The following is a 13,926-nucleotide window of genomic DNA, read 5'->3' on the forward strand; positions in this document are numbered from 1 at the left end:
ACCGCTCCAGCGGGAAGGTAAACGGCGTTTCCGTGCGCTGCTCTGGTTCGCCAGAAAGTGGCTTTGTCATGCTGGCCACATGACCCGGAAGCTGTCTGCGGACAAACGGCGGCTCCCTCGGCCTATAGAGCGAGATGAGCGCCGCAACCCCAGAGTCGGACACGACTGGACCTGATGGTCAGGGGTCCCTTTACCTTTTCCTTTACTATTTTATTTTGACTAAAATCTCAGCCGTCTCTCTTGCCTTCCTGACCGTCCCATGGCAAAGAAAAGTCTGGATTAGAAACTTTCAACAATAAAAATGACCAGAGCCTTTATTGAATAAAAATGTTTCATACTTAGCAAGACTGGTAAGAAAGCAGAATATTTTACAACTCTAAAATATAGTTAGAGCTAATCTCAGTGAATACATTACAAAAAGATTAAAAACTATTTAGGTAAAACCCTTTTAACCCCCATCTCAAAATACTATGATTTATAAAATACCATGCAGTCAAGTCGAAAAGCACTAAAAGCACAATGCTAGGAATCAGTCCCAAGAAATTCCCACTGTTTCATCTATTTTGTCATCGCGGAGATTTCTGCGTGCAGCATCTTTCGGGTGGACTCTTCCATCTGGCAGTTTGGGTACACGTAGAATTGCTTAAAGCGTACACAGTTTTCGGGGAAAAAAGGAGAAGCAAAGTTTCAAGTAGAAAACATTATTCGGAAAGACAAACATGGAATGAAAGTAGCAATGCCCTGCAGACAGTAGCTTTGCCCTCTACACAATCCTTCCCTTAGCATTGCTCCAGTAGATTAAAATGCTGTGCTTCTAAGCCCAGGTATGAGACAGATCCTCTTTTTCACTGGCCAGCCAGCTGATTCGAGATTCACCTGGACCCTAATGCACAACAAGTCATATACAAAAAGAGCATAATGCAAAGACGGTTCTCTCCTGATGGCTGCCAAGTAAACACAGCCTCCCCCTAAAACCATGCTGCTGACTTTTATTTCAGATACTGTCATTATTGGACACCTATCTAGAAGAGACAGTGTTTTCACTATTTAAAAATGTATCTATTGTGCCTTTACACATACATTATTAAAGTGCAGTCATTGCCATTTAAACGGTTCCCCAAGTGCCCTTCAAAACTGGTCCCTAAGCACTGCAGTAACATTGTTAAGTGGTAATAGTCCTGTATTCTCAGAAAGCCCCATTCTCCTTCAAGCTCACCTTTGGGGAATATAGTGACATCCTGCAAAAAAAATGGCCGAAAACTACCAGAAGCAGAAGAGAATAAAGATGGCATTTAAGCTGACCAGGTTACAGAGCAGAATTCCGAAATGTACAGGGTTTTTGTTTATGTTTTTTGCTCAATTGAGGCAGCAGCTTTCCCCACATAACGATTTTATGCATACTATCCATTTTCACAAATTTGGTTAAAATTCTCACAGGTTCCCAACAAGCTTTCCTATAAGCAAGTCTTTATGGTTCCCTTTTGCATCAGCCTGCAGCACAGTATCTCTTTCACCATGGGAAGCCGCTCTAGGAAGAAACCAAAAACCCCAAACACTAAACACACCAATTTTAAGGCCCAGCACCCTGCAGTTAAGTTCTTTAGTGAAAGAGAGTCCAATTTATTCCTCGTCTTCTTCCTCTTCGCCGTAGTATCTGTTCCGCTTGATCTGCTCTTCCACAGTCAATTCTTCAAGGTCTTCACCTTCAAAAAACCCAACGTCTTGGGATTTGCGATTTGGGCTAGCGGATAATTCTTTCACAGCGGTTGAATTCAAGACAGAATGCTTAGGGGACATATGGAATGGTGCTTCCTTCTCCAGCGAGGCTAGCTCTCCTGCAGCATTTTCTTCTTCTTCTTCTTCCTCATCCGTGTCGCCACTCCTCTGGCCATTTTCAACCAAGATCTCTTCGCCACTTGCTTCTTCTCCTTTCCCCTCATCCAGCTCTTTATCCCCCTCACCCAGGTGTGGATCAGCTGCGTTGCTCTTTCTCTCTGGCTTGCTTTCCACTGCCAATTCCGGCGCCGGTTCCTCAGTTTGCCTGACCGTGCTCCTTTCAGCCTTGGGAGGAGGCGCGTTTTCAGTCCTATTGCTCTTTACGGATATGGTTCTAAATGAGGCAGCGACTGTAAACGGCCGGCTCCTTTCTTTTAGCGATGACGACCGTCGCAGCTTTTTAAGGTCTTGGTCCACATCTTCCTGATGATCCGGCCTAGCGATTATTTCATCTTCCGGGGGCCACTTTGGCTTCAGCACCTTGATGCCTTCTTCCAAAACGCTTCCTTGGCTGCCTTGTTCAGGAGGCGGCGGCCAGGCAATCTTCAGCTTCTTGGTTTCCGCTGGCCTCTCTTCCTTCTCAAGCAAACCAGCGGCTTTGGCTTCCATGGTAGCTGCCAGAATCCCAACTTTCGCAATCGGGGCATCTTCCACGCCGGGACTTTGGGGGCCTTCCTCAGCGTTTCCAACGCAGGCAGGTTTCTCCGGGGATTCTTCGCACTCCGTTTTGCTTGCCCACAGTTCCTTGTGTGGCTTATGCCCAAAGCCTTCGTCGTAGTTGCCTTTGGCCTTGAAGAGCTGGTTAAAATGAGGCTTGCAGTAAACGTTCCCATGCAGAGATGCATATGTTCCAATGCTGTATTGGGGAGGGGGGGAATGCACAGTTGTTAGCACCTTCAGTAACTTGCAAGAGAAGAAATAATAACCATCTCAGAATGTACTAATTCAGCAGCTCTGCAGGTACAAGTTGCTGGGAGCCACAGGTGCGAAGAGTGCTCTCGCACTCGGATCCTGCTTTCAGATCTCCCATAGTTGAAGTATGTAAAAACATCATGCCAGACTAAGGGGGGGGGGGTTGGCTTGATCTGGCAGGCTCTCCTTATGTTGTAAATGTACAAGATAGGGCCACTATACGGACTGGACTGGGGGGGTTGGGGTGAGGGCGACCCATTCCAGAAGAAATTACAATAATAACTCATATATGAGAGTTACAGGTAGGTAGCCGTGTTGGTCTGCCATAGTCAAAACAAAATAAAAAATAAAAAAAGCTTCCTTCCAGTAGCACCTTAAAGAACCAACTAAGTTTGTTCTTGGTATGAGCTTTCATGTGCATGCACACTTCTGCACACGAAAGCTCATACCAAGAACAAACTTAGTTGGTGCTACTTTTTTTTTTTTTTAATCATTGATTTTCATCCACCTTGGTTGATGCTAGAAACATGTGTGTGTGTATCTGGTACACTTTAGGAGCTGCTGTAAGTGTGCTTTTGTCTACCAGAAAAGAATGGCAGATCAAATTAATGGATTATGCTGAAATGGCTAAAATGACTGGAAGAATCAGAAATGAAGAAGACCAAAATTTTAATAAGGAACAGGGGGGAATTTATCTTAAAAACCATTCTAAACAGTTAAAATAGTTAGTAGGATTGGAATAACACTTGTAGTTTAATGGTGAATTTTGGACACAATGGAGATGTCAAAGATTTGGATTATCATAAAATATGCAGGAGGAAATGACTAACAATAGGACCCACAAAGGGGAGGAGGGAATTCCAAGAGATTCTTTGGAATCTTGTTTTTACGTTGGATGTTGGATATGTGATTGTAAAATTTTAATTTGAAAAACCAAATAAATATTTTTTTAAAAAAAGAAGTAAGTGCGCTTTTGTCAATAAAGAATTAACTATCGGCCCTTTCCCTTCCTCGGCTGGGTGTGCGCAGGACACTCTCCCTGCTTTATCGTGTGGTATGCAGAAGTACATCCTTGGGTTGTAGATTCATTTGGAACTCCTGAAAACCATTCCCACCTTGCTTTTCTCAGCACCCAAACATTGCCCTTCCCTAACCCACACTAGAGAATTAATCGTACAGTAGCCTTTTTTACATATAAAATAGAAGTGGACTCTCCCTGAAGGACTTACGTGAGTTTGCTGTTGCAGTAAGAACAACGGAAACAGCTGATATGGTATACTTGCTGGTTGGCAAAGAGACGCTCCATTGGGTAGACAGTCTTCTTACACGCAACACAACTTTCCTTAGCCGGCAACTGGAACTTCTGGCGGAAGAAAAGTTGGCAAGTAGTACAGTATTCAATGCAAGACTCCCAACAACGCTGACAGTCAAACCTAGCAGAGCCTCCTTCTGAAGCAGCGTTTCCCAAACTTGGGTCTCTAGCTGTTTTTGGACTACAACTCCCATCATCCCTAGCTAGCAAGGTCAGTGGTCAGGGGTGATGGGAATTGTAGTCCAAAAGCAGCTTGAGAGCCAAGCTTGAGAAGCACCGTTCTCAAGAAAATAAGGGGGACATGTGGCCTTCCAGATGTTGTTGCGTTCCAACACTTCCATCAGCCCCAATAGGATGGCTCGTGATTAGGAATGATGGGAGTTGTAGTGAAACGTTGTAGTGCAACATCTTGAGAGCCACGCATTTGACCGTCCCTATTCCGAAGCCAATACACCAGAGGTTGCCAGCACACCACCCAGGCTAAACCCAGATCTTGTGCTGATACTTCTGGAGCCAGCCCAAAATTAAAACACAAAAAATAGGTTTAGGAAACATGGACCTGGCTGTCTAAACAACCCCTCCAACCTAAAGCACCCATAATTTGGACCCATCTTCATTCGGTCTCTCTATAGGAGTTGGTGGGGGTTAGGAGATGCAGGAGGGAAGGCAAAGTCAAAGTTGGCAGCAGCACTCAAATCTGAAAGGAGAAAGACAGATCTAGCAAGTTCACGCTGTATTCATCAGCTGATGTGGAAGGTCAGATTCAAAACTGAAAAGACAAGGCATACCGGGGCATACCAGTGTCAAGTCCTGCACCCCTCCATGTGTCTCACAAGTTGGCTGTTCCCCTTTCTAAATGGCCGCAAAACTCTTTTACGGGCCTCGCCCACATCCTACATTCAAAACACTCATGCCACTTTCAACAGTGCTGGCTTCACCCAAAGAATCCTGGGAACTGTAGTTTGTTAAAGGGGCCCGAGAGTTGTCGGAAGATCCCTCCAAGAACTCCAACTTCTCAGTTCTTTGGGGGATGCCGTGGTAGAAGAGTGCATTAAATGTACAGCATACGGGTGGGACCACGTTTCCGTTCATTTCTCAGATTTAAAAGGGGAGCCGCTTTGCTTTGCTTTTCTTAAATGAAAAGCTGCTGAATGGCAATCGCAGGGAAGCTGATCCATTTGCATCTTTCAAAGCTGGCTTCTGCTTCGAGGAACTGTCCCCCCCCAGCCTGCCTTCTCCAGAGCTCACCCCCCCCCCCCCCGTGGAGGAAAAGTACGTTTGGATTGAATACAGGGCGGGTGCTAGATCTGCCTCCGCCCATAAAAACACAAAATGCATACAATCTGAGAGACTGAAAGAGCAGAAGTAGCAGAGAAGATGGCTCTTAGTTCAGGTGGGCAGGCTGAAACAGCCTTGATTACATGTTTTACCTTCCAACCAGGAGCTAATATAGTTAAATGCCTGGCATTAATTTTTTTTTAAAAAAAATACTTATGTTGAAAAATCTTTGAAGCCTGGAACTTCAAGTGTATTTTAAAAAGGTCGCAGGTGATGCAGATAATCCCATATGAAACGTTTAAGCATGCATTGTGCCTGGCAACTTTAATGTATTACCCAGGCAAATATATTGGGCAGCAGCTACAAACCTCACAGATTTATTGTGCTGCCATACAGACAGTACCTCCTAGGCTACGCTGCTGGTTTGATCAGCCCATGGCTGATTTTCCAAGCTTGCAAAGGCATACCTGTGTTTTTTCCCCTTTTAAAACAAAACAACCACCTTCTGTTGCATTGATAATCAAGTTAAATCTCAACGTAACAGGATAATTTAAGGCGCATGGAATATAGATCCCTCTAATGAAAGAAAGAATTCAGGCAATGTTGCTCGGCTGTCAAAAACTAGTTTTCCCCCAATCGCATCTGGGAACCAGACATTTGCAATGCGCGGCATTAGCATTTGCTGCAGCAGCATAAATTCCCCGTCCAACTTACATGCAAAAACCACGGAGGAAGGTTTTGGGGTGTGTAGAGACAAGTTTCTTTCCAAGCACGCTACGATTAGCAACTACTGTGGAAGGGTGTGGAGTCCGGTTAATAAAAAGAGGAGGAGAACAGGCAAGAAAGCCGAAAGTCGAGCTCACATTAAAAAGGGAGGCAGGAGTAGAGATTAGGAACCAGGAGCAGGAAACAGAAGCTGGAAAAGACAAATGGCTATTTATAAACACATCTCTGGGCTGGAATGAAAGCTCACTAAGAAGTTCCCTGGGACAAAAACACTCTCATATCTACACTACGAGAAACAAACTCAGCCAACAACTAAGTTGCCAAAGATCAAGGGGGAAAGGTCTATTTTAAGCAATAAAAAGTATAAAGATGATAAACATTCAGTTCTGAATAATCATGAACCAACCACTGGAGTTTTGCACACTTCATCTTCATTATGAAAAGGGAGGCAGAAGGCCTTAAGGACTGCTCACAAGTTGTACAGTGAATTAACAGTTCCTACTCAAAAAGCAAACACACTTTTTTGTCCTCCCACCGCCCGGCACAAAATTCAATCAAGTACTGTATATCAAGTATACTGTAATTAAAATCTGTGGGAAATATAGATCTGCACAAGATCAAGGTATTCTATCTATAGCATCATTTTACAGCTGCAAGGATGAGTAGCAATTTTGCAAAATGTGCGCACGGAAAAGTATATAGACAATCCAAATTTATTATCTCTTGATGGTATTAGGGCTAAACTGCTGGAATATTGACTACAACCCTCTTAATTGCCCAAACATTAAAAATAAAAAACCTACTGTAGTTACTAAAATGCATGTATTTGAGTTTGATGAATTATTAATGTACGGAAATTTAACAAGAACTGAAATTTTATTAACCATCAATATTCAAAGGAAAGATTTACTACCGGTACCAAAGATATAATGCAATGTTGGTTAATTTTGATCCACCCTGTTAGGAGCTGTGGCAGAGTTGGGAAAGTGAGCAAAACATACTATTAATTTTAAAAAAACTGGCAAGATTTTTGTAAGTATGTAACACACAAATCTATAAAATTACAATTAAAGAAAAAATGTAAAGCAGCATATTGGTGGTGATTTAAACCAGCAAGGATTAAGAAAATATCTGATTTCTGTAGTATGGACTTACAGAGATGAACAGCAAAATCAGTTACTTTCATGCATATCTGAATAAGTTATTTTTCAGAATATGTTATTTTTTTAGGGAAAGCTATTATTTATTGGATTTACACGCCACCTATTTGCCAAGGTACCCAAAGTAGTTTAAAATTTTAAATATGAACATATTGCTCAATAAATGCTTGGAAAGAACTACCGTAAGTCCTCTTCTCAAAGGTGGCTCTGTTAACTGGTATAAGAAATGTATCTGATAAATATGATTTTGGCAGCCAGAAAGACACCTTTGTAAAATGTGAGTAATGCTTATGGGAGGGAAAAAATTGTTCATAGTGCAATAGGAAATCTGAATACTACTGGCACCCTTTTATTACAAAATACAGACACGTAACAATGGTACTGAATGTCATAATAAGAGTTATTTTGTCCTCAAAATTATTTCAATTAATTGCACAACTGGGTTATTGGAATGATTATGGTTTTTCAAGACATTTGGTGGGGGATCTTTTATTTCTATTCTTACAAGTTTCTTTTTTTCCAAGTATATGTATATAACATTTATTTTTGTATCTACATATTTGTCTAAAATATATATATATTAAAGACCGCATAAACTTGAAATACCGTGCTTTTCCGTGTGTAAGACTAGGTATTTTTTTAAAAAAAATGTTTAAAAAGGGGGATAATCTTATACACAGGGCAATCTCCCCCCATTTTCTTAATTTAGAGTCCCCCAAAATAGGGGGCGTCTTATACCGGGGGGGTGTTATACAAGGAAAAATAAAAAAATCCTTCCAGTAGCACCTTAGAGACCAACTAAGTTTGTTCTTGGTATGAGCTTTCATGTGCATGCACACTTCTTCAGATACCATGCACACGAAAGCTCACACCAAGAACAAACTTAGTTGGTCTCTAAGGTGCTACTGGAAGGATTTTTTATTATTATTATTATTTTTTGACTATGGCAGACCAACACGGCTACCTACCTGTAACGGAAAAAATATGTTATGTCATTTTTTTAATGGCTCCTATCAGGAGATCTTCAGCTTGTAAGTTTTGAAGGGCTCACAAAACCATTGCACAGAATGCTTTGTTTTCCTTCTCTGAAGTTCCTTGCATATTCCAAACTGAGGGTAGTATCCAGGGCTCCCCCCCCCCAGCCGGAACTCAATACCAGCACTTCTCAGGTGGGCACCATTGCCATTCTAAGAGAACAAGGGAGGTGTCCCTGGTGAGTTCCAGCTCCTCTTTTTCTAGAAAAATAGCACTGGTAATATCAAATGCTGCGCATGCAGAGACCCACTCGCTTTTCTTCTGCGTTGACCACTGCTACCGAAAAAAGCTATCCACTGTTGTACCTACCTTCACAGCTTTTGGGGGAGAGGTGTCCGTCTGGCTAGATCCTCTAGAATCGGGACTTTGTTGTTTGGCATAGACAGACCTCGGGGCTTCAGTTTCTTTCTGGAACTTGAACCCAGCTAGAAGAGAGGAAGATAATCTTATTAGTATCCGCCACTTAAAACTCAAAGGATTTTGTTTACATCCTGAATCGAGGACAACACAACTAAAGGCAGTGCAGGATGGGCAACTGTTCTCACTTGGAACAAACGGAAAACCAAGCAATTCAAAGACAGTCTTCAGCTACTTCAGATGCTGCGTTTTCTTCACAAATGGAAACCTCTTTGAGATAAATGCTGGAGCATAATGGGCTTGAAACATTTTGGCCCAAAGGGAATTATTTTCTTAACACGTAAAAGGATGATGATACTTAGGTGAGGTGGGGCAGAGTTAAATGGCTGCAAAGTTAAATAAGGGGGTCAGAGGAATAATCTAGGTCTGAAAACCTGCCCACTGTCTGGAATTTGTCATCCAAAAGTTGTGTGAGAGATCCATCAGCATCCACACTTGGAACGAGTGTGGCTGGCTTGCATGTTTCTGTCATACAATGTGGCCAAAACTGATTTTCAGGAAAATAGGAAACTTTGTATGGAAGAGGGTGCAGAGAGAGAGGGGGGGAGGGAGGGGGGAGGGAGGGAGGGAGAGAGGCCTGAGGTGGGCATATGCAGAAGTACAGGCAGTGGAGGAAAAATATTAACACGATTTTTAAAAAAGAAATTGTCACTTCAACCAATTCTACAAAATTCTATAAAAGAATTTGATTTCCTCTCTTAGCAGCAGAAATGGGAAACCACTGCATACCAGAAGAATACCTTGTCTTCAGGGTGGCGAACTTGAATGAAATATTTGGGGAGGGGGAAGCAAGCCCTGCCCTGCATAATTGATCACATGATGTGATGCACAGACACTATTTGAATGCCAATGTTCATCAACCGGGGGGACAGCCCCCTCAAATATTTTAGGAGGGGGGCAAAGACCCTGCAGCCCCTAGGAAATCTATGGTTTCAGAAGACAAAGCAGCTATTTATCTACACCCAGATATCAAAAGCCAAGTGAAATATGAGTCGATTTCTTATTGCAGGGGAGGGATTAAAAAACTTACGAGTGCCATCTTCGCAGAGACTGGAATTCAGACCATCTACTATGGAAATCTGTAGGGGGAAAACATATAAATGATCAGTTCGTCAGTACATGAATATCTTCACTTGTCTGCTCTCAACACACCATTATTGTTTAATATATTTAAAAAAAGAGAAGAAACATTTAGACAAGGCACAACTGAAACAGGCCAATAAGTTGTGTACAGCTCAAGAAAGACAGTGGTCAGATTCGAAGAACACAGAAACTTTGCCACATCCAACTCAGAGATCTGTGTCGCCCAAAAGCCCTTAGATTCTACATTTCAGTTGCCTTAATGTAGGGTGGAAAGGGAAATGATTCATCCACTGAAGCTCCTAATTTGCAGAGACCATAGTTTCACCTGTCCTAAGTGCCTTCTCATTGCCATTTCATCTTGATACTATCACTGGTTGGACAGTGTTCTCGAAGCTACCAACACGAGTCTGACCAAATTGCGGGAAGCAGTGGAAGACAGGAGTGCCTGGCGTGCTCTGGTCCATGGGGTCATGAAGAGTCGGACACAACTAAACAACAACTATCACTGCTGGGGCAGAGCCAAATCCAGGTGGCTCAACAACCAATTCAGGACCATACCTGTCCCTCAGTGCTGACCTCAACAGCGTTTACAGGTGCTTAAAGATAACAGCACTGATTTAAATGTCTGTGTTGCCTACTTAGGTATAAAGTCACTGTTTCAGCTGAAAGAAACCCCTGAGGCTGCTGTACAACACTGTTTCCCAAACTTGGGTCTCCAGATGTTTTTGGACTACAACTCCCACAATCCCTAGCAACCAGGACCAGTGATCAGGGATGATGGAAATTGTAGTCCAAAAACAGCTGGAGGCTAAAGTTTAGGAAACACTGCTGTAAATAAAGGTGTATAGGATGCATTTCTTTACTATAGCATCTCGGAGAAAGCTTAACTGCTTAAATGAACAAGGAACTCAAGGCCATGTACCAAATTTTTTTTTTTTAAGCAAACTCTTGGCCCTTTGAAAATTAAAGATGCCCGTTTTTGTTTCTCACCGCTGTGGCGACGTGTTTTTAAAAGCCAGCTTTGTCCTATTTTCACCACCGAGACATCTTTGAAGACCTAAAAAGTGGTTTGCCTCAAAACAGTCTAACAGCAGTTGTAGCCATTTCTGCCTTGGAAGACTACTGAGAGGGCAGGAGACATGTGAAATACACAGATTTATGAACTGCAAAGAGATCTTCCTTGGATAAGGTTGACGACTCTGTTGAGATTATCCAATCTACAGACCCAGAGATGAAAAAAATTGCCTCAACTATACTAAGCGTTTGAGGTCAAGATAGATAATTGGAAATGCCCTCAATCCATCAGAAGGCCCAATAGCATGCCTCCCCCAGTGGGATATCCACTGCAGACACAGAGGCTGCTGCTGAGAGATGATTCTCAATGTACAAGGGCCTTCCCTACACCCCTAAACCTGGACTTTGGGATGCGGGTGGTGCTGTGGTCTAAACCACCAAGCCTCTTGGGCTTGCCGATCAGAAGGTCAGCGGTTCAAATCCCCATGACGGGGCGAGCTCCCGTTGCTCTGTCCCAGCTCCTGTCAACCTAGCAGTTCGAAAGCACGCCAGTGCAAGCAGAGAAACAGGTACCACTGCAGGTAAATGGCAGTTTCCGTGCGCTCTGGTTTCCGTCACAGTGTTCCATTGCACCAGAAGCGTTTTAGCCATGATGGCCACATGACCTGGAAAGCTGTCTGTGGACAAACGCCGGCTCCCTCGGCCTGAAAGCTAGATGAGCACTGCAATCACAAGTTGCCTTTGACTGGACTTAACTGTTCAGGGGTCCTTTACCTTCCTGAATCTGGAATCTTAGGCATATAGCCACTGGTTTGAATACTGGGCTAACTCAAAGCATCCCATGATGCTCTAATGAGAGAGAAAGAGAGAGAGAGCACAAACTAATCACTTTTAACCTCTAGCCAAGGTTACCATGCTACTGCAGCGCTCCAAAACCCAGAGGTATTGCTGTATCTTTACTACACAACTACAGGCTACTGCCTCTCCAAGCAGTTAACACAGAGAGTCATTGTAGAGTCTGAAGGGACCTTGACGGTCATCTAGACCAACCCCCCACACAATGCAGGAATCTTTTACCCAATGTGGGGCTTGAAGCCGCAACCCCCGAGATTCAGAGTTTCACGCTCTACCAATACAGCTATCTCCCAGGTAGGTGTAGGGTCAGTTGCATGAATAAAACCCTACATCGCGGCCCCCCCAACACTGCTAGAATCTCGATTCATATATACTATTGTTTTAGTTGTTACTGCTACTTGTATCCTGCCCATATGTGAACATTTTCCAAGCCACCACCCCCTCAGCAGGAGCTTCTGCTGCAGACGTTTGCTTTTCTAGCGAGGGTTCGAATTCACGGCAATTATAAGGGAGAAGGGGCTAGAGTCGTAACACAAGAGTGCCATTTCCCTCCTCTAGGATGTCTGCTCTATTAAATAAAATGCAGCTTATGGCTGCTCACACTAAGGAACTAAATACGCCATAATAAGCTTAGCGGTGTAAATTAGCTAGATGCTACTAACAACTGGAAGCCCCATTCCGAGCAACAGAAACTGTAAGAATTAGTTAGGAAGCACATAAGCTGGGATAAACACACTGTGCTCATTTGACTCGTTTTGGGAACAGATCACTAAGCATTCGGCAGTGTCAGGGAGCTCCCGGCAAAAGGGTGCTCGTGCCCCCCCCCCGCCCCCAACCCTCACTGTGATACCAGGCGAACCCAAACAACGCTTCTTTCTGCATGCAAACTAAAAGGTGTGTGCGCGCAAATAAGCACATGGGTTAGGATTATGAAATGTTTCCACTCATTTCCCATATCCAGATAGGACAGAAGGTCAACACGTTTTACATGGGTGTTTAAAAAGACAAGTGCCAACACATTCTCACACACACACCCCACCTCGCCCCAGTCTATTCAGCGTTCTTGCATGTGCTCATAATGCCCATCAAGCAAGTGATTAGTCACCATACGGTAGGGCTGCCATATGCCTGGATTTTCCCAGACGTTACCAGGATTTCAAAGGGGGAATTGACGTTCGAGGGGAATTTCTGAAAGGCAGCGCTTTGCCCTGGATCTTGGGCAAGTCAATCGAAAAATTGTGGGGGGGGGGGTTTTGGCATTCGTTTTTTTTTTTTTTTTAAGAAAATCTCAACCATTTTGGGGGTCTTCCTTTGGGGTGTCCTGGTTTCTGCTTTTCGAAATATGGCAACCCTACCACAGGGAGGAAATTTTGCCTATAAACGTAAGAGTTATTCACTCTTTCAAACCCGCAGGAAGAGGCCTTTCATTCAGACCATCCATTTAGCTGCAGAAAAGGGAACAAAGAAAGGAATTACTATGGAGTTCAATATGTGTGTTTTAAGTGAGCTCACCTTTTACTGCGGAAGAGGTTACCCAGCGGAGGATTTAAAAAGAGTTGCCTGAGAGGATCTGCCCAGTGAGGATCAGGAAGCTGCCAATAGCTCTCCAAAAGTCAAGCTAATACACACACCACCCCCAAATTGCTAGCATTTGAAACCGACTTGTACATACTCCCCAAACCTAATCATCGAAGATGCGCAAGAACTGGGCTTCAAGGCAATGTTTATTTTTGAAATGGTAGAAGCAAGCAGGGGCAGAATTGCGGGATGGGGAGAGATTTAATGCAGGGCTAGGGAGCTTCTCCCATTTTCTGCGGGAAGTTCTGCTGTGAAAAAGTGAAAATGGAGTTTGAATACCACAACTGACTGAACGGAAGAGGCACTGGTTCTGGGAATCCAAAGAACGTAAGGTGAGGGTGAAAACTGTACATGGTCGAGGGTTCGAACCTCAAACTGCGATCCTGTGCACAGTTACAGCACAATCCTAACCACGACTACTCAGAAGTAAACCCTACTGAATTCAATGGCGCTTACTCCCAGGTGCGTGGGGTTAGGATGACATTCGTTTCAATGGGTTTTAGGCAGCCTAAATGTACACAGGATTTCAATCATTGTGTTTTGCACACGTTGAATGACATAAGTAAATGGTGCTTCACACCATTTCCAGTAACTGACTGCTCTAAAATCTCTAGTGTTTTGCATCTGTGCTTAGAATTTTCCAACTGAGGATATCCACTTCTGATGAAACATCCACTTACAAAAGAGAGAGAGAGAGTTTCCACTCCCAATTTAACAAAAGGTGGGTGGGAATAGGAAGGAAAGACAGAGGTGTTGGTCTCAGTGACTTGCCCAAAGTTA

The 13,926-nt window shown here is 43.4% G+C and overlaps 1 protein-coding gene across 6 annotated transcripts in view; it reads right to left on the reverse strand.

Annotated features, from left to right (window-relative positions):
- Window positions 1–290: 290 nt before the first annotated feature.
- The window catches only part of LIMA1 (LIM domain and actin binding 1), a 60,117-nt gene continuing 46,481 nt past the window's right edge, over window positions 291–13,926 (reverse strand). For all 6 annotated transcript variants that reach the window (XM_033138686.1, XM_033138688.1, XM_033138684.1 and 3 more), the window contains 4 exons: window positions 9,647–9,695; window positions 8,509–8,624; window positions 3,918–4,051; window positions 291–2,632 (listed from right to left, as the gene is read on the reverse strand). In XM_033138686.1, coding sequence (XP_032994577.1) covers window positions 1,621–2,632; window positions 3,918–4,051; window positions 8,509–8,624; window positions 9,647–9,695 — 1,311 coding nt within the window. In that variant the 3' untranslated portion in view covers window positions 291–1,620. The remainder of the gene's footprint in view (window positions 2,633–3,917; window positions 4,052–8,508; window positions 8,625–9,646; window positions 9,696–13,926) is intronic.

Source organism: Lacerta agilis, chromosome 2 (assembly GCF_009819535.1).
Source record: "Lacerta agilis isolate rLacAgi1 chromosome 2, rLacAgi1.pri, whole genome shotgun sequence".
Classification (NCBI taxonomy): Eukaryota; Metazoa; Chordata; class Lepidosauria; order Squamata; family Lacertidae; genus Lacerta; species Lacerta agilis.